Source organism: Balaenoptera ricei, chromosome 14 (genome assembly GCF_028023285.1).
Source record: "Balaenoptera ricei isolate mBalRic1 chromosome 14, mBalRic1.hap2, whole genome shotgun sequence".
Classification (NCBI taxonomy): domain Eukaryota; kingdom Metazoa; phylum Chordata; class Mammalia; order Artiodactyla; family Balaenopteridae; genus Balaenoptera; species Balaenoptera ricei.
Genome location: NC_082652.1, coordinates 10,376,484 through 10,402,523, shown reverse-complemented (window position 1 = coordinate 10,402,523; position 26,040 = coordinate 10,376,484). Strand labels below are relative to the sequence as shown.

The following is a 26,040-nucleotide window of genomic DNA, read 5'->3' as shown; positions in this document are numbered from 1 at the left end:
ATGGTCTAAAGGAGGAAAGTGTAAGCCACCAGCTTCTCTCCTGTGGGCCTAGAGGTGAACTCTGCACAATAAGAACAGCCCAGAGATGCATAGACTCAAAGCTTTAAAGCTTCCTTCTGAATATGCTTGTGTTTGCAGCATGCAGATGGAGAGAGAAATTCTGGAATCATCCCTGCTGGCTCCCAACACTTGCTTTGCTACTTCCCAGCTACTATGACCCTCATCGTTTACTTAACCTCTTCCCTCTATTTTCTCAACTGCAGATCACACCACCCTCTCAGGACTGTTAAGCGAGTTGACAGTAATAATTGTAGCGCCCAATCATGGAGTCCTAGGTACTAGGCACTACACTAAACTCTTTACATCCACTGTCATTTAATCCTCCCAACAGCCCTTTGAGGCAAGAATGACTTTTTTCCTCGTTTGGAGATGAAGAGGCTGTGGTTTAGAGAGGTTTAAAACCTGCCTAAGGGAGTGGCAAAGTAGAGACCCCATCCAAGAGGCTGGCCCCTCCAAGGCTTACCACTGCGTACACTGGCCCTCAGGTCTGAAGGTGCTTGGGAGTGAAACCTGCCCCTTTGGTGTGGCTCTGCTCAGCCCCACTAAGACTATTCCTATTGCCATATTGTGAATTTTTCATTCATCAGCTCACACAGGCTGATGAATGTACAGAGAACATATGTCCCTTAAATGTGAAAACCTACCCGCATGCATTGGTTAAGAGGAAGTGGCATTGGGTAGTGGCATTTGGCATTTATAATCTGCTTCTTCCTTCGTTTGCCTGACGCAGTTAATTATTTGACTCCCCATTGTTCCTCCTGCCATGTTAGCCGTGGGAGTTTTACATCGTGGAAAGCAGTGAACAGGAGGCCCCGGGTGAGTGGATTTAAAGGCGAAAACTGCTCTTCCCTGCAAATAGCTCCCTTCGCGCAAATAGCCTGGTAATCAGCAATAATGATGAAGAAAATGGAGGGAACATACAAGGGAATTAAATGGGAATTTGCTAAAATACTAAGCATTTTTAAATGGGCCTCTGCAGTAACAGGGGAGCACTTCACGGTACACGGAATGAACACCCCGCAGCCTGAAGTTCCCAGAATAGGCTGGTGGGTCTGACCTGAGGGCCCAGACAACCCCTGCCCCCCCCTCACCCCCCCACACCACCACCTCTGTTCATCTCTCAGCCAGGTCTTTCCAGAAGATCTAACCGCTAGGAGTCTGGCTGCCTTGGTTGAAAGGGGCTGCAGTTCTACCAGAAAACTTGCTAGATTCCTCAAATTGCCAACACCAACTCCCCGATGCTTTTCTGTGAGTTAATCAGTAAGACAGGCATTTATCACTACCCTCATCTAGAGGTTTGTTGCAGACTTGGCTTTTCACCGTGTTGTCCCTATACAGATCCTTGAAAGAAATCTCTTCTTCTTCCACCAGGAATGGCTAGGCATCACCTGAACAGCTTTTTCAAAATCTCATGGTCATTAGGAATCACATGAGGGATTGTGTTTCCCTCTTTGTGCTGGCCGCTAGGATGCTGAGGGCCAAATCTGTGCACTAGCTCATGTGTCATGGGTTTCGATACTTGTCTTACCTGATATTGTTTTCTTATTTTTTCATGTCTCCTGCCCTTCTCACTTTTAAAATTTTCTGCTCCTAATCCTTTTTGGAATAAGGGCAAAAAGAAGTCAAATAAATCTCTTAACAACCTCTTAGTTTCTACTTTTGTAGAAATAAGATAACTTAGATGCAGAGGTGAAGACTGTGAATTCTTTGAGGATGTGTTCGCCTTTGTAATTCCAGTGCTTGAACAGAACATGACACATCATAACTGCCTAGAACAGGATCTGACACAAAATAGGTGTCCAGCTCAGGGCCTGGTACATAATATTCAGGTCCCTTTTATTTACTGTGGCATGGACTTCAGCCTGTCACTTATTATAAAATTAATAAGGATTTCGTTAACCCTTGCAGTCAAAGAAAATAAAGAGTTGGGCTGTTCCATGCGTGTAGGCTTAGATATTTGATCATACTGTAACAGTTTACTAGGGCTGCTGTAACAAAGTACTACAAACTGGGTAGCTTAAACAACAGAAATTTATTGTCTCACAGTTCCAGAGGCTAGAAGTCCAAGATCAAGGTATCAGAAGGGTTGGTTCCTTCTCGCGTCTGAGAGAGAAAATCTGTTCCATGCCTCTCTCCTAGCTTCTGCTGACTTGCTGGCAATCTTTGGCATTCCTTGGCCTGCAGAAGCATCGCCCTGATCTCTGCCTTCATCTTCACATGGTTTTCTCTCTGCCTATGTGTCTGTGCCCAAATTTCCCCTTTTTATATGGACACCAGTCATATTGGCGTAGGGACCCACTCTCCTCCAGTATGACCTCATCTTAACTGCAGTGACCCTATTTCCAAATAAGGTCACATTCTGAGGTACTGGGGGTTGAGACTTCACCCTATGAATTTGGCTGGGGGGTGGTACACAATTCAATCCATAACATGTGCATTTCAGGATCTAGTTGGTTACAGTTTCTGCAGGGAAAGACAAAGGCTTTTGTTCAGTTACACAGTGAAATCAGAACCCAAAGCCCACCACACCGCCTGGGTCTGCTCCAGGTGCCTGGAACCCCTCCCATTGTTGTGCGCAATTATCACACATGAGACTTCTCAGTGCCGGTCCCACCCTCTGCCTCTGAAGACCGTGGTCTGTTCTGGGACCTGAGAGGCCTTGCTGACAGCCTTCTACTCCTTGAGAGAATCTGGACAACAGGTAAAGGCGAGCCCCTAACACCGGCCAGTCAATGACAAGCCACCCAAGTTAGCCAAGGACCTGGTGGCCTATAGAATCTCCAAGTCAAGGACAGGGGTTTCCAGGACAAGCTGGTGAGACTCCCCAGTGGAAACATCCTGACCTCCTACAAACCAGCAGACTCTGTAGTCGGACCCCACGGGGGAATCCACTACCTGGGTTCAGACCCCAGATCTGCTTCTTGCCAGCTTTTCTGACCTCACCTTTCTGGGCCTGTTTCCTCATCTGCAAATGGAAATGATAACAGTGCCCACAAGGTCGAGCTGTTGTGAGGATAAGTAAGTGAACTCACACACCCAGAAGTGAGGGGCTCGCGGGAGGGCAGAACACAGAACTGCTGAGCTACAGGGCTAAGTTCTACCACGGATGTGAAACCACAACATTGCCTCGTTCACTGAAAAAGCCTCTTATCCAGATGACTTGCTGCATCTCAAGAGCACCCTGGATGCGCTTGAGAAGTCTCATTGAGGTCCGATGGCAGAGAGGGACCTCTCCAATTGCTGGGACTCTGAACTTGAGGATGTTAGTTGGAGTTATTAGAGATGAGCTTCTTAATGAAAGTGGTAACATCTTTTGCTTCCTAGAGTAGCACCCAATCTGGGACACAGCAGGCTTTACTTCCTTCTCCCCTCCCCTCCCCTCCCTCCCTTCCTTCCTTCCTTCCTTTTTCAGAGCAGATCCTTTCTGTTAAACAAAAGTCTTAGAAGACCAATATCTAAATCAGAAAAATATAATCTTTCAGGAGCACAAACTGTACTATGTGATGTCACATAACATTTTATTCAACGAAAGCGAAACTTTTCTGGATGAAAAGTTGTACTTGCCCAGGGCCTTTGCACATGCTGTTCCCTTCCCCCAGATATCTGCATGGTTTACTCCATCACCTCCTTTACGTCTTTCCTCAAATGTCACCTTCTCAGCCAGGCCCTCGCTGACCATCAGTTTAAAATGGCACCGATCCACACCCCACCCCTGTCTCTCACTCTCCCATGTCCCTGCTTTATGCTCGTGCCTGGAACTTAGCGTGTCACCTACAGTTCACTCTGTTTCGTGTCTGTCTCCGCCCCCTGGAATAGGAGCTTCAGGAGGACAGGAATGTTGTGAGCTGTTTTGTTTGCTGCTGTACCTCAGCACCTAGAGTAGCTCCTGACACACAGCGGGTATTCATTACCTTTTTGTTGAATGGTTAATAATGATGCAGCTATTCAGGCAAACACACACATTTGAAATTGGGCGTGAATTAACGCAATGAAGAGTCTGACTCCATTTTTGACGTGCGACCTTTGACAGCGTTTGAGCTGCCCGCCCCCCTCTTCCCCCCACCTTTCCCTCTGCCCCACATCTGGGCAAGCTGATAAGAAACCCAAGGTGCTCCTTGTTTTGGTGCTGGCGGGAAGCTGAGACCACACTCAAACAAGGGACCCTTCACCCCAGCCCCACTCCCAGAAAACCCTAAGCCGGCCCTCCCTTCCCCCCCGACCCTGCTCCCTCAGCTGATTGCAGACCTGCTTCGGAGCCCAGAAAGCCTCATAATGTGAGTCATGTCATTTCACACCCTTGTGGTGCGTGTGTGACGTCAGTCTTTACCTATGAACCACATTTTGAGCGAAGAGTCTCTGTGAAGTAACATAACCACGAAAAAAACAGTTGCTGTCAGCCCCAGCTCCCAGATTAGCTCTGCGTTTGCTTTGTTTGTGCCACATCAAGGAAATCCTCCTCTGTGAAATTAAGGGGTTGCGCACGGTTACGGTTTTCATTCTATCAGGTTATCTGGCAACCTCAGGATGCTCTTTGATGAGTGGATTTCAGAAGCTTGAAAGCAAGACCGCAGCACATTTTTGTTTCAAATACGAATTCCACTTCAGATCCACAGCTTGCATCCCTAAACTTAAAAATAAAAACCCAAATGGACAGTTCAGGGCCAGTTCTGTATAATCTGGTTTCACTGTGTTCCACCAGGATACACATTCATTTGGTTTTGCACAATTTTATACATGAGGAACCTGAGAGACTATTTTGCTGTAGCGAGAATATGGGCTGGGCAGATGATGCCTGATCCTTACCTGCCAATGACTGGCTGGGATGCACGTGTATCGTGTAGCATAGAGATTCAGAAAACTTTACGTGAGCTGAGAAGCAAGGTCTAAATTTAGAAAAAGATTGCTGGTGACCTTCCGGTGGCATATGTATAAGAAACTCAAATACCGCATTTCACTGAATCTGAGACACACCATGAAAAACAAAACAAAATAAAAACACTGCCAATTAAATTAGTTCTCTGGGGTGTGAATTATTATGCTCATTTCAATGTACATAGCAGAGTGCCTAGCACATAGTAGGCACTCAATAAATGTTTGTGGAGTGATGGAACTGAAACCAGGAGAGGTTAGATAATTCAAGGTCTTTGGTAAGAGGTGGGTCCATAATCCAAGCTTAGGTCTCTGTGACTTTGGAATTCTAAAGGCAGGAGGTCTCCTGTTACTGGGCATGAGAGTGCCCTTCAGTGGATTATCAGTCCCAAGACAGTAAGACATTGCATTGATCGCCAACTCATCTTCCTCTCTCTTTCTCTTTCTCCAGCATCTTGATTCAGTGGGTGAAGATGGGCCGTGGATACTTTACTATTCTGAGGGAGGAGAGTGCATTGAAAAAGAGGCAACAACAACTTCAGAAACTCAAAGAGGAAGAAAGAAATATATTCCAACCAGCCAAAAAGATGTCAGATATCCAGTATGGGGATATTCTTTTGACGTAAGTAGACACCATCACCGTGGCACCAGTGGTCTTGGGAAGGACCAACGAGAAGGACCCCTGTCTGGTTGGGTTGAGGGGTGGCAGCTGTCTCACATGGGGAGCCCCTCCTTAGGCTGGTGTCTAATGACTTCTTTCAGTCTGGCTCAACCTACCTCGCCAGCCTCACCTTCTGGTATTCAGTGAGGTATCTTCTACTACATATGTCTGTCCTCACATCCATTGCCAAGAGCTACCCAAGAAATCTTGCTGGTCCCCAGATGTGCCTCTTTCCCTCTCGTTCCAAGGCTTGTCCCTACCTCTAGGCATTTGCCCGTGCTGTTTTCTGGGCCTTAAGTGCTCTTCCCTACATCCTCTTCCAACTAAAGTTCTAATTATCATTAAAAGCCCAGCTTAAATGCTGCCCTCTCCTGATCCTTCCCAGATTTCAGCCCAACCACCTCCAGAACCCATTTGGACTCTTGAGTTCCCTTAACATGTTTGCACACTACTTTGTTTTATTCCACATCGATATCCCTATTCCAGACCTTCTCCTGAAACCCCAGGTTGTAGCTCGGTATCCACCCAAAGCAAGTGGACCAAAAAAAAGGTTTGTTGGTTTGTTGAATCAGTAGCCTCCCTCTTTTTGTAAAGGTCTTTCCTCTGGTTGAGAGAGGACCATCAACAGACTGGTCCATTATGAAATGCCCATTCATGTAACAGTAACAATCATGCTAATAATCACAACCACAACAGTAATTTATAATGAGTGTCTACTGCGTGCTTTGTGCACGTCTTTTTGTCAAAATTTCAAAACGTTCCTATGAGATAGATACTATGATTAGCCCCATTTTAGAGATTAAGAATGAGGCTTAGTCATAATTCCGCCTATGACTAAGGTCATAGTTGGAAAGCACCCCCGTGTCCCAAACTGAGTGACACCAACATTCATGGACTGCTACATTCTGCAGAAACAAACTCCCGGAATACTTAGCTTGTGCAGACCAAATGAGGCACAAATCAGTGATGGAAAGGAGGTGCTGAAGCAGGAAGAGGGGAAATATATATGGTAGAAATGGCCTGCCGTTGCCCTATTAGAGCAGTGGTCTCAGCCCTGGCTCCACAATTAGAATCACCTGGTGCCCAGGTTGCTTCCCAGACCCATTACATCAGACCCTCTGGGGTTGTTACCCGGACATAGTACGTTCTAAAGCTCCCCTAGATAATCCCCATGTGAAGCCAAGGTTGAGAGTTACTGTGCTAGGGCTGCCTTTAGGAACCCAAATTGACACGTTGCCGGCTAAAGAGGAAATGGAATCCACAGCAGGTGATGCACCATTTCCCAAATTCTTCACGACGTTAACGTAAAGAAATATGCACGTGTACGTCTTAAAAACAATGGTCCTACCAATGGAACCATACAATATGGGACCTCTTTGTGCCTGGCTTCTTTCACTTACCATAGTTTGTTTGAGGTTCATCCCAAACAGGAAGCAGATTGGTGGTTGCCAGGGGTTGAGGAAGTGGGGGGATGGAGAATGACTGCTTAATGGGTGTGGGGTCTCCTTTGGGGCTGATGAAAATATTTTGGAACTAGATTTAGGCCATGGTTGTACAGCCATCAATTCAAATGCCATTGAATTGCACCCTTTAAAACAGTTAATTTTATGTTATGTAAATTTCAACTTAATGGAAAAAAAAAAAGAGGGTGTTCTGGTCTGTGAGGCCCTGGCGGGGAGGTGGTAAGGGGGCTGGACACTAGTGGTTGGAGATCTTCTTAAAGCTCACGGTTCCCAGTGACTGTTGGGAACCCTGAGTGTGAGACCATGAGGGGCTGGTATATTTCTAGTCACCTTTCCCCTGAAAGTCTGGCCCTTGGGAATCCCAGCTTATTGTAAGAAGGGTCTTTTCTTTGATTCCTCATTTGTGCAGACCATGGACTATGCTTTTTCCTTGCCCTGTGAAGCTGTTAGAAGGAAAGTTAACCTTTTCTAAATTGGCAAATGTCCTTAGGACCAAAGCAGCTCTCAGGCTGCCTTACCTCTCTGGTTTCCAGTCTCTCTTTAGTTTTGGCCGAGAGATTCCCACTTCGTTGTTGGCTCTTTGCCACTCTTTTTATTTTATTTATTTTTTAAATTTATTTTTTTTTTTGCTGCATTGGTTCTTCGTTGCTGCGCGCGGGCTTTCTCTAGTTGTGGCGAGCGGGGTCTACTCTTCGTTGTGGTGCGTGGACTTCTCACTGCGGTGGCTTCTCTTGTTGCGGAGCACGGGCTCTAGGCGCATGGGCTCAGTAGTTGTGGCACGTGGGCTCAGTAGTTGTGGCTCACGGGCTCTAGAGCACAGGCTCAGTAGTTGTGGCACAAGGGCTTAGCTGCTCTGTGGCATGTGGCATCTTCCCGGACCAGGGCCCGAACCCGTGTCCCCTGCATTGGCAGGCGAATTCTTAACCACTGTGCCACCAGGGAAGTCCCTTTGCCCCTCTTTTTAAAAAAATATTTTGTCCAGCAGTTTTGGTTATTTTTACCCAAAGGGTTGGTCTAAATAAGCTAGCTTACCATTTGTGCATTCATTTATTAACTCATTCATTCATTCTGAGAGGAGAGAAAATATCTATGATTTGCAATCCCCACCACATGCCTTCCAAGGAGTGAGCATCCCAAGGAGAAGCTTTCTTTGGTGAGCAAGTGTATTCAAGTGAATACGCAGGTAGACAGGAAGAGCAGAAAGGCTTCCCTGACAGATAGAATGGAGACATTCAGGAGACGGGCCAAGAGTGTGAGCGGAAGGGACCCTTCGGAGGAGAGAAGAGAGGAAAGGCAGCCATCACTGGGAGAGAACAGAGATGTCTAATGAGGGTTTTTACAAGGTTTTGCCTTGGCTTCCAAGTAAGTGTAGGGGTGAGAATGGGAGACTACCAACCGTTTGTGTTTTGAAGACCTACTGTGTGCAGGCCTTCTGATGGCACGGAGATATGAAAAGGATTGAGGGACAGTCCCTACCACATGTGGTGCCACAACACAGTACCATGGGGGTGCACCTGAAGTGTGCCTGTAAAGGAAAAACACTCCTCCCATGTGTTTCTCCTTTACTCTCACACTGTGATCACACTCATACTTCTGACACCAGATGTGTGGGTTTTTCCCCCACACCAAGCAAATGTCTGTGACACCAGCGGGGCATCCTACCATCCTATTCAGTTCTGACACTTTCTACCTGGACTTAGCATCAGATCCCACAGGTTAAGTGTTCAGTCCCACAAGACTGCCCCCACGTCAGATGCCAGTCACGAGTCCCAGGTTGTCACCTGTACTTCTGACCAACCAGCTATAAATCAGGGTTCCCATGACCTCCTTCCTTGGGTTTGATAATTTTCTAGAATGGCTCACAGAACTCAGGGAAACACTGACTTACATTTTCCTTTTTATTACATAATAAAGGGTACAGATGAACACCCAGATCAAGAAGTACATAGGGTAAGATCTGGAAGGGACCCAGGCACAGGAGCTTCTGTTTCTGTGGAGTTGGGGAGTGCCATCCTCCCATTATTTGGATGTGATCACCAACTTGGAAGCTCTCCAAACCCCATACTTCAGGGATTTTTATGGAGGCTTCATCATATAGGCATGCTCTATCATTAACTCAGTCTCCAGCCCCTCTCCCCTTCCCAGAAGACTGGGGGTGGGGCTGAGAGGTCCAAGCTTCTAATCATGGCTTGGTCTTTCTGGCGACCAGGCCCCATCCTAAAGCTATCCAGGAGCCCACCAAGAGTTGCCCCATTCCCAAAAAAGACCCAGGAAATTCCAAGGGATTTGGGAGCTCTGTGTCAGGATGCAGGGTCTAAGACCAAATATTAAGACAAGAGATGCTCCTGGTACTCTTCATCACTTAGGAAATTCCAAGGGTTTTAGGAGCTCTGTGCCAGAAAGTGAGGCCAGAGACCAATATATATATTTTTTTCTATTATTTCACAATGTCCGCCCACTCCACTTTAGGGGGTGAAAAGGAAATCTGGAAAGAATCCCCAGAAGTGTGACTTCTGAGCAGGATCTTTAGTGCTGAATGGGAGTTCATTGGGTGACAAAAAAAGAGGTATGGCTAGACCCATCTGTTTCAGCCCGCCAGAAATCCTGCAGCCCGCATGTCTGGTTAGAAAGGCCACGGCTGGAGAAGGAGGGTGTGGTGGTGTTGTGTATTGCCAAAATCAGAAATATGATTTTCAGAATGAAAAAAAGAAAAAAAGCAGGCAAGTCATGACCTGAGCCACCTCCATCCAGCCACTCAGTGGACCCCCACTGACGTGTCCTCACGGGACCTTGAAGAGGCGCAGGATACAGAGAAAGCCACTCAGTGAGCCGAGGGGTTCTTACCCTTTCCGTGAAGGTCCCACGAGCTCAGCGCAAGTTTTGCCCTTAGTGTCATCTAAGAGCCCGATGACCCTCTCTGAGTCTGGTACCTCTGGTGGCACTAGTCACCTGGCAGCCTTTCTCTAGAATAAAGAGAAGGAAGGAACTAGTGGCTCTTTTTCGCAGGAACTTTTTGTTCAGATTATTGGGCAAACAAACAGGCGCTGGGGAAGGTGGCATCTGTAAAGATCCTCCTGTGACTGTTTAAATAGTTTGGCTGTAACGTTGCCCTTGTTTACATGGGGTTTTTAATCCATGGTCACAGAACACAATTCTTCCCTCTCCGATCCATGTTTCAGTGTGCAAGACATGGTATATTTAAAGTTTAATAAGTTTAAATATGCATGAGATCTTTCCTCTCGTAGACATTGGTCTGGTTATGACTTATCCAGTGGATTCTATGAGCTGTGCAAGGCTGGTCATTAAAATAAAACTGGAGGCTATTATTGCAACATAGCCATCAAATGCAGGTGGGGCGGCAGGGGTTATAAAATAGCACTGGGAGATTATCCCTACCAGTAGGGAGTAGTGGTTAAGAGCACAGGGCTGGGGTTCGCGTCCAGACTTCCCCCACACAACTGTTTCACTTTGGGCAGGTCGCTGTGCTGCTCTGAGTCTCCTCTCTCTACACACTTATGAATGGTACCAAACTCCCAAATTTGTTATAAGGATTAAAAGAAACAACGCTTAGCACAGAGCCTGGCATATGAGACATACTTAGTAACTGCTAGCTATTATTATGCAGTGAAATGAATTTGATCTCTCTGGCCCTCAATTACTTAAAACCCTCAGATCTATGGCTAAAAATCTTAATTTCCAGGCAGGCTAGAAGGCCTCTCACATGTAAGAGCTATGTTCTATAAATATAATTCCAATCATAGAATTATCAAAAATACAAGTGTTCATTTAGAACTGCTTTTTTTTTTTTTTTATAAATTTATTTATTTATTTTTGGCTGCATTGGGTCTTCGTTGCTGCACGCGCTTTCTCCAGTTGTGGTGAGCGGGAGCTACTCCCCGCTGCTTGGGCTTCTCATTGCGGTGGCTTCTCCTGTTGCGGGCACAGCTCTAGGCTCGCGGGCTTCAGTAGTTGTGGCTCGCGGGCTCTAGAGCGCAGGCTCAGCAGCTGTGGCACACCGGCCCAGTTGCTCCGCGGCATGTGGGATCCTCCTCGACCAGGGCTCGAACCCGTGTCCTCTGCTTTGGCAGGCAGATTCTCAACCACTGCGCCACCAGTGAAGCCCCTAGAACTGCTTTTTTAACACAGTATTTTTATTTTAACACAGTATAAGGGTAAAATAACACTAATAAAATAAGTAAATAAAAAAAAAAACAAAAAAAATAACAAAAAAAACACAGTATTTGATCCTGTGCATTCTAAAAGCAAAAGGGATTTCCGCCCCCCCCCCCCCCCCTGGATCTAAGACCATAGGATAAGTTCTTTTAGACCAAAGTTTTCCCCCCCTCTGGATCTAAGACCATAGGATAAGTTCTTTTAGACCAAAGTTTTAAGTCTGACAAACTATGTAGGGAAAAAAGAAAATCAAGCATGTCCCCAAAGATTCCGGCCTGCAAGCAGTCTTTCCCACTGTGTTCAATGACCTCATTTCTCAGCTGCAAGTTCAGCGAAAAAGGCAAAAAAAACAACGAATAGAATTTGTCTTATGTTTGCAGTTGAGAGGAGACATAAAACAAGAGATTAAGGAGTGTAAAAGCTGGGTTAATTTCCCCGTATTCTAAACCACTGGGTTGAGCCAGTAAGCCTGGGTATGCCAACATATTGGCTTGTGGTTTCCTCAGCTCTGGGATTGAATAAAGAGCCTGTGGAAATGGAAAGCAGGGGACCTAGATTCTGGTCCTATTTTTTAGGTAGCTCTGTGACCCCAAGATTGTCCTCAAATTCCCAGGAGGAAGGTGACTTCCTAATGGGTGCCTCCACGTCCTCTGGCTCCCTCTGTCTCCTTGCCCCACGCTAAGCCAGAGCCGAGCTTTCCAAACGTAAACCACTCCCAGTTTAAAATCCTCAATGGCCACCATTCTTTATCGGATAAAGACAAAAGTCTGAGCAGGGGCTACAAGGCTCTGGATGGGCTAGCCCTTGGCTTCCCCTCCAGCCACACTGTCCCCCTCTCCCTCCTCCCCAGGGCCTCTCCCTCCGCCCTCTGCCTACTGAATTCCCATTCAACCTGCAGATCTCAGCTCAATATTTACTTCTGTGCCAGTTACTGTTGCTGTGAGCAACCACTCCAAAACCTATTAACTCAAGACAGCAAACATCTATCTCACTCACAAATCTGCCATTTGAGTAGGGTTAAGTGGGGAAGGATTCAGCACTAGCTGGGGCAGCTCAAAGTATCTGTTTCCAAGAGGGCTCATCCGCACGGATGGCACCTTGGGGCTGGCTGTCAGCTCTGAGCTCATCCAGGACTGAGACCCAGCAGTCTTGGTCCCCCTCCCTATGAGCCTCTTCACAGGCTGCCAGCTTCCTCCCAGCATGGCGGTGCCTGGGTGCTAAGAGTGATCTTCCCAAGACATAAGAAGGAAAAGCTGCCAGTTCCTGGAGCCGGGACCCAGAAATTGGCATCCCACCATTTCTGACACATTGTATTGGCCCAGCCACTCAGAAAGCCAAGATTCCAGGGGAATGGGGGCTATAAAGCCACCTTCCCATTAGAAGAAACTTGAGGCACATGTTTCTAAATTGACACAGCTCCCTCCAGGAAGTATTCCCTGGCTCCATTTCAGCCATATTCTCCGTTTGGGTCTGTCAAAGCACCACACACTCTCCAGCTCAGCCTTACCACAGCTGTGTTTGTGTAAAGCCCGTCTCCCCCACGAGGCTCTTAAGCTCCGGAGGGGAGGGGCTGGATCTGTCTCCATCACCGCACCTACAGCCCCCAGCACAGAGATGTTCCATAGATATGGGTAGACGTGAATGAATCAGGGAGCCCGTCAATGATTCAATCAGTATTAAAGTACTCAGGCTGAGAAACTACAGGGCTTTAAAGGAGCACACTGGTAGCATAAATATGTAAGGCAAGCTGGGAGTGAGATGCCAGGGGTTTTTGAGTCTCAGGCAACCCAAGAGGCACACACCTCGTGCAAAGTGGGCAGCCATCTTGACCTTGGGCCTCACCCAACTCTTACTCAGAGTGGCAAGAACTTTCGAGTCTTCAAGAACCAAAGCTTTTCCATCTTTATGTGACATCTCCCAATTTTAAAATATAGACAGTCAATTCCATTACGCACACAGTAGGCTTATTAAAACATGTCTATGGGCTAAATTTGGTCATGGGCAAAAAAATATATACCTTGTGACCCAGACATGCCAAAAATGAAAAAACAAACAAACCCCGTTTTCTCTGACTGACATGACTTACTCCATGATGGTGTTGAAAAGAAAAACTTAACTGTGGTATTAAATGTAACTTAATATTTTTCACTTTGAAACAGTCTTTTTTGGATAAATGTCCAGTGGTTTCAAAGCTGAACTGCCTGTTTGGGCTGTTTCTCTCCTCTCTAAGCATCCCTTATCCCCCACCCCTTCCCCCAGATGGTTTTGGCTTCAGAGGAAGCGTCTGTATTCTCTGTGGGGCAGGGGATGGGCTTCAGGAGAGATATGCCTGGTCGTGGCTGATCTTTTGGGGCGCACTTGTGCCGACTTCTGAAGCTCGAGATCCCCACGTCTCACGGCTGATTCATCCAGCCAGTGAGTCAGCAGTCTGTGGAGTTGGGAGAAGCCCCTTTAAGGAAAGGCCCGCAAATAAGAACTGCTGACTCCAGGCAGTTCCTGCCCTGTGTGCCTCCCGCCATTTCCACTTCCCACCATCCCTGTCGCTAGGACCCTGGGTGCCAGCCACCCTCCTCTCTCAAGCTGAAATTATTGTAATACTTCTCACTGGTCTCCTTGCCCTCCAATCCCACCATCGGCCATTCTCAAAACAGCAGCCAGAGGGATCCTTTGTCACGTCATGTCCTCTTTCAGCTCAGAGTCCTTTACTTTCATTGAGGGAAAAGGCCAGAGTCCTTGAACTGGTCTGCAAGGCCCCCATTCTCTCTCCATCCTTCCCTCCCTCCTCTCTCTCTTGCTCACTCCACTCCAGCCACACGTGCTTCCTTGCCGTCTCTAAAACACCATCCCACCTCAGGACATTTGCACCTGTTGCTCCCTCTCTCCAGAATGCTCTGCCCCCAGACATCTGAATGGCTCACTCCCTTCCACTGCAGATTTTTATCAAATGTCACCTTCTCGGTGATAACTTCCCCAATCACTCTATGTAAAATTGCAAGCCCCAGCTCTCCCAGCCCTTCTGAGCCCCCTTCTCTTTTTTCTGCCCATCGCACGTGTCACTGTCTAGTGGGGGTGGAGGTGGGAATGGGTCAGCAAACTCCAGCTCATGGGCCAAATCCAGCCCCCAGGCTGGTTTTGTAAATAGAGTTTTATTGGGACCCTGCCATTTGCTTATTGCTTACATTCTGTCAATGGCTTTCCTGCTCCTAAGTAGTCATGACATAGACCGAATGTCCCACAACATCATAAATATTTGTCTAGCCAGAAAAGAAAACATATCTGACCCCTAGTCTAGTATACCAGTATACCACACAGCTGCCCGATTTATCTTATTTGCTCCTTCGTGGGAATATGTGTTCCATGAGAGAAGGGGGTCTAATATGCTCTGCTTACTGGCTGCATCTAGAACCTTCATCTCTCCAGCGGGAGTTACTGCCTGGCCCATAGTAGGTGCCCAGTGATATTTGCCAGATAACCCCTGGCGAGAGAAGAGGGCATTTAAAACTGCTTCTGCTCGTTCACTCTGCTGCTCTCGTTCTGCTTCACCTTCAGCACGTACGGGGACGAGAAGATGAAGAAGGTGGGGATGGGAGGCCTCCTGCGTCCATTCACCCCCGTGCACAGCTGCATCATTGCGCCCTCGCTGCCTGAGGCTCACATGTAAGTAGTCCCACCTCTGGCTCATCTGCTTATCATTCGAAGAAGCCAAGGTCAAATGACTCAGACAGCTGGGAGCTGTTCCTTTGTCCTCTTGAAAGGGGGGAGCCTGGGGCCAGCAGTGTTACGTGGTGTATAAAAATAACAGAAAGCAAACATGGGGGCTTAGAGCTAAGTGGCAATCCAGCTGGAACTGAGTCATTCCATTCCTTACCACACCAGACGCACTAATGTCAAATAGTTTGCAAAGCCTGATAAAATCTGTCTGCAGCATGCGCCTAGCAGATGTCTCACCCAGGGCTCCGGGGACATGTTTTCCCCAAGACTCAAGGAGCTATTTCCCAGAGAAGCCCCTGCCGCCTTCTGAGCCGACCCCAGGCACAAACTCATCATTGCGTGATGTAACAGGGGCTAACCAACCCTCCAAAGAATACTTGGGCTTTCCAAAACCTTGACATCTTGTTCCCCTCCTATCTGTTCCAGAGAATTCTAAGGCCAGCTTTTTCTTTTTCACTAGTTAGCACTTTCCAACTGGGAGATTTCAGGCACAGAGATAGAAATTGACTGTAAGGCAGGATTAGGATTGCTCAACCTCGGCACTATTGACATTTGGGGACAAATACTTCTTTGTTGGGAAGGACTGTCCTGTGCACCGTAGGATGTTTAGCACTATCCATGGCTGCCACCCCCTAGTGCCAGTAGCACCTCCCTCCCCAGTTGTGACAACCAAAATGTCTCCAGAGATTGCCAAATGCCCCCTGGGGGCAGAATCACACCCATACCCCCAGCCCTCCCATATAAGAACTACTTTAGGGCAATGAACATGGTGCACTGGATTCTGTCTGCTCATTTGTCAACTATTTATTAGGCCCCTACAGTGTGCACAATAAAAATGGCACTACTGACTGCTCTGTGGGCTCTGTCTCAGTCCTCTCAGCAGCCCTTTTGTGTAGGTGTATTATTATCCCATCCCTGCAGATGAGAGAGCAGAAGCTCAGAGAGGTGTACTAGCCTGCCCAAGGTCACAGAGCTCAGTGTGTTGCTGCACTGGGGTTTTAAGCCAAGTGTGTCTGACTGCAGAGCCTGACCTCTCACCACCACACACGACACAGAAGGTATATCCCAAGGCTTTACCTTTGAGGAGCTAGTGATATATTTGGACAGCCAAGTCTCATGTACTTGAAGAGTGAAATAATGCAGGAATGAAACTGTAAGACAAGATGGCAGATCCTTAATGAGAGCACTTAGTTCGTGGGTGGAAGATGGCACCATCACCACCACCATTGACATCACCATCACCACCACCACCACCATCATCATCCCTATCACCACCACCACCACCATGTATTTGGACACATTCCTATCCCTTACTAATATTTCAGCTTTTGATGAGCCCCACTCCATACTCTCCTCCTATCTCCCTTTGATGAATAGTATGACTGGCTTCTTCATACACTTATTTGTTCAGGGACATTCCAACTGGCAGCTGATGTTCTTAAAACATCTCCTTGCAAAAGTAGTCTTTGCAGTTTCTCATAACGTCCCATGGAAACACTTGCGCTTTTGCCTTTCTTTTCCATGGACAAGCCCTCTGAAACCAAATGGTGTAAATCAGTGGTTCTTAGGCTTTCACTTGCATTTGAATCATCTGGGGCTCTGGGCTTGGGTGGGGGGATAGCAAAATAAGGAGATGCCTGGGAAAATGCATATTCCTAGGCCCCATGCCCATTTCCTTTGGTCTGAGCAAATTGAGGTTTAAATCAACTGTGGACGTGACTGGAGAGTTTCTTGCTCATCCTCCTTCAGTGCCAGATGCGGAAGCTGAAGCCCAGAGAGAAGGCAGAACCTGCCAAAATGCTCACAACAGGAATTCTGATCTCCTGACTCTTAAGTCAGACCTTTGTATCAAGTTTGTTAGATGATGATGATGGTGATGGTGGTGATTATCACAGTGGTGGTTGTTACTATTCATTATGCCCTAGACCAGGGATCAGCAACCTTTTTCTTAAAGGGACAGACAGTAGATATTTTAGGCTTTGCAAACCAGATGGTATCTCTCGCAACTACAGTCATCCCTAGGTGTCTGCAGGGGATTGGTTCCAGGACCTTCTGCCGATACCAAAATCTGTGATGCTCGAGTCTTTTATGAGTATAAAATGGGGTAGTGCTGTCGGCCCTCTGTATCCACAGATGCAGAGGGTCAACTGTACTTTACCTTGTTGTCGCAGCAGGAAAGCTACAATGAATGGATGTGCCCGTGCTCCAATAAAGTTTTATTTGCAAACAAAGGCACACACTCCTTCTCTAGATTGAAGGCTGCCCCTTCTTTTCCTTGGCTGTTCAAAGGCTCTGGCTGCATTTGATGATGGTATCGGCATCTATTGCTGTATTACAGACCACCTCGAGGTGGAGTGGCTTAAAACAGCAGCCATTTATTCTTGTTCAAAGTCTGCAGGTCAGCTGGGTGGTTCTGCTCGTCTCATCAGTTCAGCTGGTCCTGGCTGGGCTTGCATATGTGTGTGGTAAGCTGGAGGCTGGCCCATCTAGGGTGGCCTCATGCCCAGGTCTGTTGGTTGGTTGGCTGGTTGGTTGTTGGCTAGGGTGGCAGGAGTGACTGTCACTGTCATCATACAGCAGGCTAGCCGGCCTTGTTCCGTGGCTGCCAGGAAGGGTTCCAAGGACGAGAGCCTAAGCACTCAAAGCCTCTTAAGGCTTAGGCTCAGAATGGACCCAAGGACCTTTCCACCCCATTCTATTGGCCAAAAAAGACATCAGGCCTGCCCAGATACAAGCGATGGGGAAAAGAAAGATTCCACTGCCTGGTGAGAGAGATGCTGAATCACCTTGTGAAGTGCACGGATGAGGGAGGAGTGGGGAATCGGAGCAGTTTTATCATCTTTCTACCGAAAGGCATCAGGGCAGAGCCTGCCTGGTCAGTTCTCAAATTCTCAGTCTTCACGTCAGCCGAGGTGGATCCGAGCCTGGTCAGTCCCTTCAAGACCAGTGCGATTGATCCCCAAACCAGCTGAAGATTCTGAATTGACTGTATGGGGATCAATTCAATCATGCCCAGGAAGACTGTACCTTTATCTTTTTAAAAAAAGAGCTGGGGCACAGTCTGTAGGAAGGAGGACAGCCCCTCCTTTCCTCTCGGAGATGACTGGCCTGTCCTTACAGCCCTTCCTGAGCGACTGTGCAACAAAACAGTGCCTGCAGCCACTGTCTGGGTTTGCCCTTGGCAGTCAGCATGGGGTGCTTTGTAGCATTTGCTGATTTCTCGTAGTAAAAGTTTTGAAAAAATGTTGTCTTTTTCTCAGGGATGTTGACCCCCACTCGTATTCTGGTTGGTACAGCAGTTTCAACAGAGAGGGCTATTCAGATGCACTGACCGCTAGGTGCTCCCCCAGAGTTCTGAGCATAGGGATTTTAGAAGCAGGCTTTGTGCACCCTGGTCAGCGTTTTCATCTATTATGTCCCACATTTAAGAAAATAAATGCTTTCTCTTTTAATTTGACAAAATCCAAGGTATTGCGCTTTGACCTGACATACAATCATTATGAGAAAGGAGCGATTTCTATCAAGCATGTTTCTGGGGACCCTTTCTTTCTCCCTTTCTTTCCTTCTCCCTTTCATTCCTTCTCCCTTCCTTTCTTCCTTCCTTCCTTCCTTCCTTCCTTCCTTCCTTCCTTCCTCTCTCTCTGTCTCTCTCTTTCAGTTTGCTTCACTGCATGTTAGATGAGAGATCATTGGGTTTGAGGCACTGTATTTTTTCATTAAGACCTTATTTTTTTAGAGCAGATTTAGGTTCAGATCAAAATTGAGGGGAAGGTGCAGAGATTTCCCATTTCCCTCCTGCTTCCCCCATTGTCGACATCCCCCACCGGAGTGGGACGTTAGTTACAGCTGATGAAGCTACACCGACACATCATAGCCACCTGCAGTCCCTAGTTTACATTAGGGTCCTCTCTTGGTGTTGTATATTCTATAGGTTTGGATGAAAGTATAATGACATGTATCCATCCACTCACGTATTAAACGGAGTATTTTCACTGCCCTAAAAATCCTGTGTGTTCTGCCTATTCATCCCTCTCCCCCTCCCCGCCCTGACAACCACTGATCCTTTTACTGTTTCCATAGTTTTGTCCTTTAAAAGCATCATATTGTTGGAATCATACAGTATGTAGCCTTTTCAGATTGGCTTCTTTCACTTAGTAATATGCTTTTGAGGTTTCTCCTTGGCTTTTCATGGCTTAGTAGCCCATTTCTTTTCTACGCTGAATAATTGTCCATTGTCTGGATATACCATAGTTTATTTATCCGTACATCTCTAAAGGTTGCTTCCAATTTTTGGCAATTATGAACAAAGCTGCTATAAACATCTGTGTGCAGGTTTTGTAAGGCACTTTCTATATATATATAAGCAGAGAAAAAGGTCCAGACCCATTGGATGAAACCCTCTTCTGCTGAAAAGGGCGTGAGGGCTCTACCCTATAATAAGAGACATCAACACTGTATTAAGGCACAGATTCAGGAACCGGACTGTCTGGGCTTAGATTCCAGCTCTGCTGCTTGCTGCCTTTTTTGACCTTGGATAAGTTATATGACCTCAATTTCTTCATCTGAAAAATGGGAATACTAATAGTACTTTCCTCACAGTGTTGTTATAAGAATGACTTTAATTAATGGATGTAGAGCACTTAAAACAGTGTCTGGCACAGAGTAAGCGCTCTGTGGGAAGTGTTTACTATTATTGTTATTTTGCTGTTGCTGCTACTATTCTTTGTTATCTCTGTGGTTGTGCATATGAGAATTGTGCCCAAATTATCGGCTCTGGAAAGCGTCAGATCCAAACCAGTTTATTCCCGCCATCTCCCAGTAACCAGAAATGTATTGAGCCTACTCTGTGCATACCTGTGATGGACAAGACTCTGTAGCTCACAGGCTTGTGGGCTGCAGAGACAAGTAAACAGGTAGTTACAAGAGAGCAGGGACACAAAATGTAGGGACAGAGGGACACATTGTAGGGTGGGGGGGTGCTTTAGAACCTCTTCGGAGAGAGGATGCTCGAAAAATCAAGGAAGGCTTCCTGCTGGAGGCGACATCTGAGCTGAGACCCAATCACGGAGAGGCAGAGGAGGAGGAAAGGGAATGTGTATCAGGAGCAGAGAACAGTGCCGAGCACCTCGCCTCACTTTCACTAGAACGATTACTGCCATTATACAGATGAGAAAACTGGGGCTCAGGGAAATGAAGTAATTTGGCCAAGACCACATAGCTAGTAAATGGCAAAGCTAGGATTTTAACCCAGTGCAAAGAGATTACGTACGGTGAGCTTGCGCTACAGAGCAGAATTTCACCAGGCTGCAGGTGGCGGCGCAGGGGTGAGAGAGGAGACTCGAGACTGGGGAGATGGATGGGAGTCTCCCATCGGATGGGGTGTTGGTTTGCCAGGGCTGCCATAACAAAACCCCACAGACTGGGTGGCCTAAACAACAGTAAAGGTATTCTCTCACAGTTCTGGAAGCTGGAAGTTCAAGATCAAGGTGCCCACATGCTGGTTTCTACTGAATCGTTTCTCCTTGGCTTTCGGAGGGCTGCTTTCTCGCTCTGTCCTCACATGCTCTTTCCTCTGTGAACATGTACCCCAGTGTCTCTCCGTGGGTCACGGCTCCTCTTCTTCTAAAGACACCAGTCAGATTGGGTTAGGACCCACCCTCTTGGCCTTATTTTAACCTCATCACCTCTTTAAAGGTCCCCAATACAGTCACATTCTAAGGTACTAGAGATTAGGACTTCAGCATATGAACTTCGGGACATAACTCAGTCCATAGCAGATGGTTTAGGGAGTCTGAAGATTTTAAGCAAGGGAGGGAGAGGGCCAGGTTTGTGCCCGTTCCTGTCACCTGCAGAAATGAGTCTGATGCTCACATGCCTCTCGTCCCCCTGTGACAAAGCAGATCCCACCTCGCCAGTTAACTCCCTTACCCGTCCCTCCCCACCCGCACTGGACACAACGGAACGCCCAGGCCTGCCAGGGCTCTGAGTCGTGAACAGAAGAGGGGGCGTCTCCCTGGGCTTTTCGCAACTTCCTGGGGTCACAGTGAGGGTACAGGGAGGTGTCTGCACAGGGCTGGGCACATGGTACAGCCACTGCTACTGTTGGTACCCAGAGCTGCCAAAATGCACTTACCTGTAGGGACCAAGATGGTGTAAAGGGGGAAGACACAGACAGAACTGGGAGGGCTGTGGGCTGGCGGGTCCTTTAAATTAGAAGTGAGGGATGAGTGGGTGCTTATTATTAGAAAATAACTTGTGGATGGAAAAAAAAGGAAGGAAGGCGCTCTAGATGAAAAAAAGAGAGACAGAGCTGCTGACTCTAGTTTTCCTAAGAGCCGGTGGACACGGCCGCCCCAGAGCATGGGGGCAGAGGAGTGGGGTGCATGGGGGCAGCTCCCCTGCAAGCAGAGTGGCATGGGTGCCTCCCAAGGGGCTCTCCGGGATGCCCCTGCGCCCGCTCCACACTTGAGCCCCAGGGCTCGGACTCCACCTTCTGAGCTGGGGCCTTCCTGGAAGCTGGAGGGTGGATTCCTGCCTGCCCCTCTGAGCACAGGCCCAGGAGCCCTGGGGAGTATCGATCAATACAGGAGCAGTTTCAGAGAAGAGCAATTACACAGGTTGGTAATGGAGGCATCTGGCCCATTAGTGTAAGTGGAGAAATCATGCAGGGAGGGGCTGGCTAGTTAGGACTCCCCCCCTCATTTCCAGGAAGAATGCAGGCAGCAGGTTAACCCTCTCCTGACCTTGCTCTCGGGGTGGCCACTCATTTGGCCCCATCAGCACCGCAAACAGTAAGAGCTCAGGTCCACAAAAGCACCGTCTCTGGGATTAAACAGATGAGGGTTCAAATCCTCACTAATCCTTGCGTGACCTCAGGCAACTCTACCTCTCCGAGTCCCTTGTCTGCAAAGAGGACGGAATAAAGGCACCCTTCTTATAGGGTTGTCGAGAGCATTGAATGGGATATTCAGGCCCCATCTCTGTCACCAACAAGCTGTGTGACCTGGAGCAAACCGATGGCCCCTCTCTGAGCCTCAGTTTCCTCTTCTCTAAAATTCAGATAATGATTCCTATCCGGCAGGGTTTGGGGAGAAATAAATAATGTGTCAGGTGTCCTACCCAATGCCTGGCTCATCGTAATACAGAATGCCCCCCAAATCAGAAAATACAGGTTAGACCTATTTTTAAATGGTGTTTTAGTTACATTTTCAAATCATGTGTTCAATGTGGTTTTCCTCAACATCCAGCTACATTTGGGGGCAAAGGATTTATAAATTTAAAGCAGTGGGTCTAGTTGTTAATTGGGGTGGAGAGAAAGTACAATAAATACACTAGTTTCCTTGTGTTTCCGGACGTTTTGGACCCTGCTAGTGTATTTATTGTATTTTTATCAGACGAAGAATGGGATGCCTGTAGGATGTTCATTTCCTTCAGTCCTCTCGTTTGCCTGAATCAAGTCCTCTACCTGTGGGACACCCTCCCTTGTCCCTTCCCACTGTGCATGCAAATCCCCAGTAACTGGCATAGGGTCACCTTGTGTCAGATCATAGCTCTGCCGCCTACTGGCCCAGTGACCTGCACAAGTTCCTCACCTCTTCTGAGCCTCAGTTCCCTCATCTGTAAAATGGGGCCAATAAATAGCTCAGGAGCCCACTGGGAAAGTTTAATGCTGGTGCATGGGAAATGCTGCCACACGCCTGGAGCCTGGAGACAGCTCTCCAGCCGGGAGCCAGTACCACTCCTGTCTCTGTCGCCACTGTTGTGAAGAATGTTATTCTAACAGGAGCCCCCTGGGCTTCCTCCCTCTGTCTTTGCAGCGAGCCCATCTTCCGCCAGCTCTGTGCCCTCCACTGGCTCCTGGAGGCCCTGACTATCGACCACACTCACCACACCATGAAGCCCGTGATCACCTGCTGGAATCCGAAGTAGGTCTCAGCCCTTCCACCTGCCGTGTAACTAGCAAGAGACTGGGCCGTGGGGGAGGAAGCTCCCATGGGTTCTCTTCCTCCTACTGCTGTTTCTTGGTGGGTGGGTTGCTGTAGGAGTGCTACTATGTGGGGTCCAAACAGGGGTGAGCTGGAGCCAGGTCATACGGGTCATGCGGTGGTGACAGCGCCCCGTGCATCCCTCCCAGCATCTCTCCCCAACGCCACATCAGAAGCTTGAAATGAATCAGCCACGGTGGGAGTATTTATACCACAGAAACTGGCCAGCTAGCCCAGCCCTGCCCTGGAAGCACAGCTAGATCTCTCTCCAGCTCTCTTCTTGGACCATGTTTCCCCAACGCTATTCCTCATTTGTTCCTCTTCTTTTTCCTTCTCTCCCGCTCCCTTTTACTTCTCCCATTCTCCATGTTTTTGTGTTTTCCCTTTCTCTCAAAGTTTTGCTATGTGTCTTTTTTTTTTATTATTAACATCTTTATTGGAGTATAATTGCTTTACAGTGTTGTGTTAGTTTCTGCTGTATAACAAAGTGAATCAGCTATATGCATACGTATATACCCATATCCCCTCCCTCTTCCGTCTCCCTCCCACCCTCCCTATCCCAGACCTCTAGGTGGTCAAAAAGCACCGAGCTGATCTCCCTGTGCTATGCAGCTGCTTCCCACTAGCTAGCTGTTTTACATTTGGCAGTGTATATACGTCAATGCTACTCTCTCACTTCATCCCAGTTTACCCTTCCCCCTCTCCATGTTCTCAAGTCCATTCTCTACATCTGTGTCTTTATTCCTGTCCTGCCCCTAGGTTCATGAGAACCATTTTTTTTTTTAGATTCCATATATATGTGTTAGCATACGGTATTTGTTTTTCTCTTTCTGACTTACTTCACTCTGTATGACAGACTCTAGGTCCATCCACCTCACTACGGATAACTCAATTTCGTTTCCTTTTATGGCTGAGTAATATTCCATTGTATATATGTGCCACATCTTCTTTATTCATTCATCTGTTGATGGACATTTAGGTTGGTCCCATGTCCTGGCTATTGTAAATAGTGCTGCAGTGAACATTGTGGTACATGACTCTTTTTGAATTATGGTTTTCTCAGGGTATATGCCCAGTAGTGAGATTGCTGGGTCATATGGTAGTTCTATTTTTAGTTTTTTAAGGAGCCTCCATACTGTTCTCCATAGTGGCTGTATCAATTTACATTCCCACCAACAGTGCAAGAGTCCACATCCTCTCCAGCATTTATTGTTTGCAGATTTTTTGATGATGGCCATTCTGACTGGTGTGAGGTGATACCTCATTGTAGTTCTGACTTGCATTTCTCTAATGATCTTGCTTTGATTTATGTCAAAGAGTGTTCTGCCTATGTTTTCCTCTAAGAGTTTTATAGTGTCTGGCCTTACATTTAGGTCTTTAATCCATTTTGAGTTTATTTTTGTGTATGGTGTTAGGGAGTGTTCTAATTTCATTCTTTCACATGTAGCTGTCCAGTTTTCCTAGCACCACTTATTGAAGAGGCTGTCTTTTCTCCATTGTATATTCTTGCCTCCTTTATCAAAGATAAGGTGACCATATGTGCGTGGGTTTATCTCTGGGCTTTCTATCCTGTTCCATTGAGCTATATTTCCATTTTTGTGCCAGTACCATACTGTCTTGATGACTGTAGCTTTGTAGTATAGTCTGAAGTCCAGGAGCCTGATTCCTCCAGCTCCATTTTTCCTTCTCAAGATTGCTTTGGCTATTCGGGGTCTTTTGTGTTTCCATACAAATTGTGAAATTTTTTCTTCTAGTTCTGTGAAAAATGCCATTGGTAGTTTGATAGGGATTGCATTGAATCTGTAGATTGTTTTGGGTAGTATAGTCATTTTCACAATGTTGATTCTTCCAATCCAAGAACATAGTATATCTCTCCATCTGTTTGTATCATCTTTAATTTCTTTCATCAGTGTGTTATAGTTTTCTGCATACAGGTCTTTTATCTCCTTAGGTAGGTTTATTCCTAGGTATTTTATTCTTTTTGTTGCAATGGTAAATGGTAGTGTTTCCTTAATTTCTCTTTCAGATTTTTCATCATTAGTGTATAGGAATGCAAGAGATTTCTGTGCATTAATTTTGTATCCTGCTACTCTACCAAATTCATTGATTAGCTCTAGTAGTGTCCTGGTAGCATCTTTAGGATTCTCTATGTATAGCATCATGTCATCTGCAAACAGTGACAGTTTTACTTCTTCTTTTCCGATTTGGATTCTTTTTATTTCTTTTTCTTCTCTGATTGCTGTGGCTAAAACTTCCAAAGCTATGTTGAATAATAGTGGTGAGAGTGGGCAACCTTGTCTTGTTCCTAATCTTAGAGGAAATGGTTTCAGTTTTTCGCCATTGAGAACGATGTTGGCTGTGGGTTTGTCATATATGGCCTTTATTATGTTGAGGTAGGTTCCCTCTGTGCCCACTTTCTGGAGAGTTTTTATCATAAATGGGTGTTGAATTTTGTCAAAAGCTTTTTCTGCATCTATTGAGATGATCATATGGTTTTTATCCTTCAATTTGTTAATATGGTGTATCACATTGATTGATTTGCATATATTGAAAAATCCTTGCATTCCTAGGATAAACCCCACTTGATCATGGTGTATGATCCTTTTAATGTGCTGTTGGATTCTGTTGGCTAGTATTTTGTTGAGTATTTTTGCTTCTATGTTCATCAGAGATATTGGCCTGTAGTTTTCTTTTTTTGTGACATCTTTGTCTGGTTTTGGTATCAGGGTGATGGTGGCCTCGTAGAATGAGTTTGGGAGTGTTCCTCCCTCTGCTATATTTTGGAAGAGTTTGAGAAGGATAGGTGTTAGCTCTTCTCTAAATGTTTGATAGAATTCGCCTGTGAAGCCATCTGGTCTTGGGCTTTTGTTTGTTTCAATTTCAGTGCTTGTGATTGGTCTGTTTATATTTTCTATTTCTTCCTGGTTCAGTCTCGGAATGTTGTACTTTTCTAAGAATTTGTCCATTTCCTCCACATTGTCCATTTTATTGGCATATAGTTGCTTGTAGTAATCTCTCATGATCCTTTGTATTTCTGCAGTGTCTGTTGTTACGTCTCCTTTTTCATTTCTAATTCTATTGATTTGAGTCTTCTCTCTTTTTTTCTTGGTGAGTCTGG

At 46.7% G+C, this 26,040-nt stretch overlaps 1 protein-coding gene across 1 annotated transcript in view; it reads left to right on the top strand.

Moving 5' to 3' along the window:
* Positions 1–26,040, top strand: part of CCDC60 (coiled-coil domain containing 60) — a 173,996-nt gene that overhangs the window by 102,185 nt on the left and 45,771 nt on the right. The window contains exons 3-5 of the mRNA XM_059895217.1: positions 5,381–5,551; positions 14,776–14,883; positions 22,755–22,862. Of these exons, the coding sequence (XP_059751200.1) occupies positions 5,381–5,551; positions 14,776–14,883; positions 22,755–22,862 (387 nt within the window). The remainder of the gene's footprint in view (positions 1–5,380; positions 5,552–14,775; positions 14,884–22,754; positions 22,863–26,040) is intronic.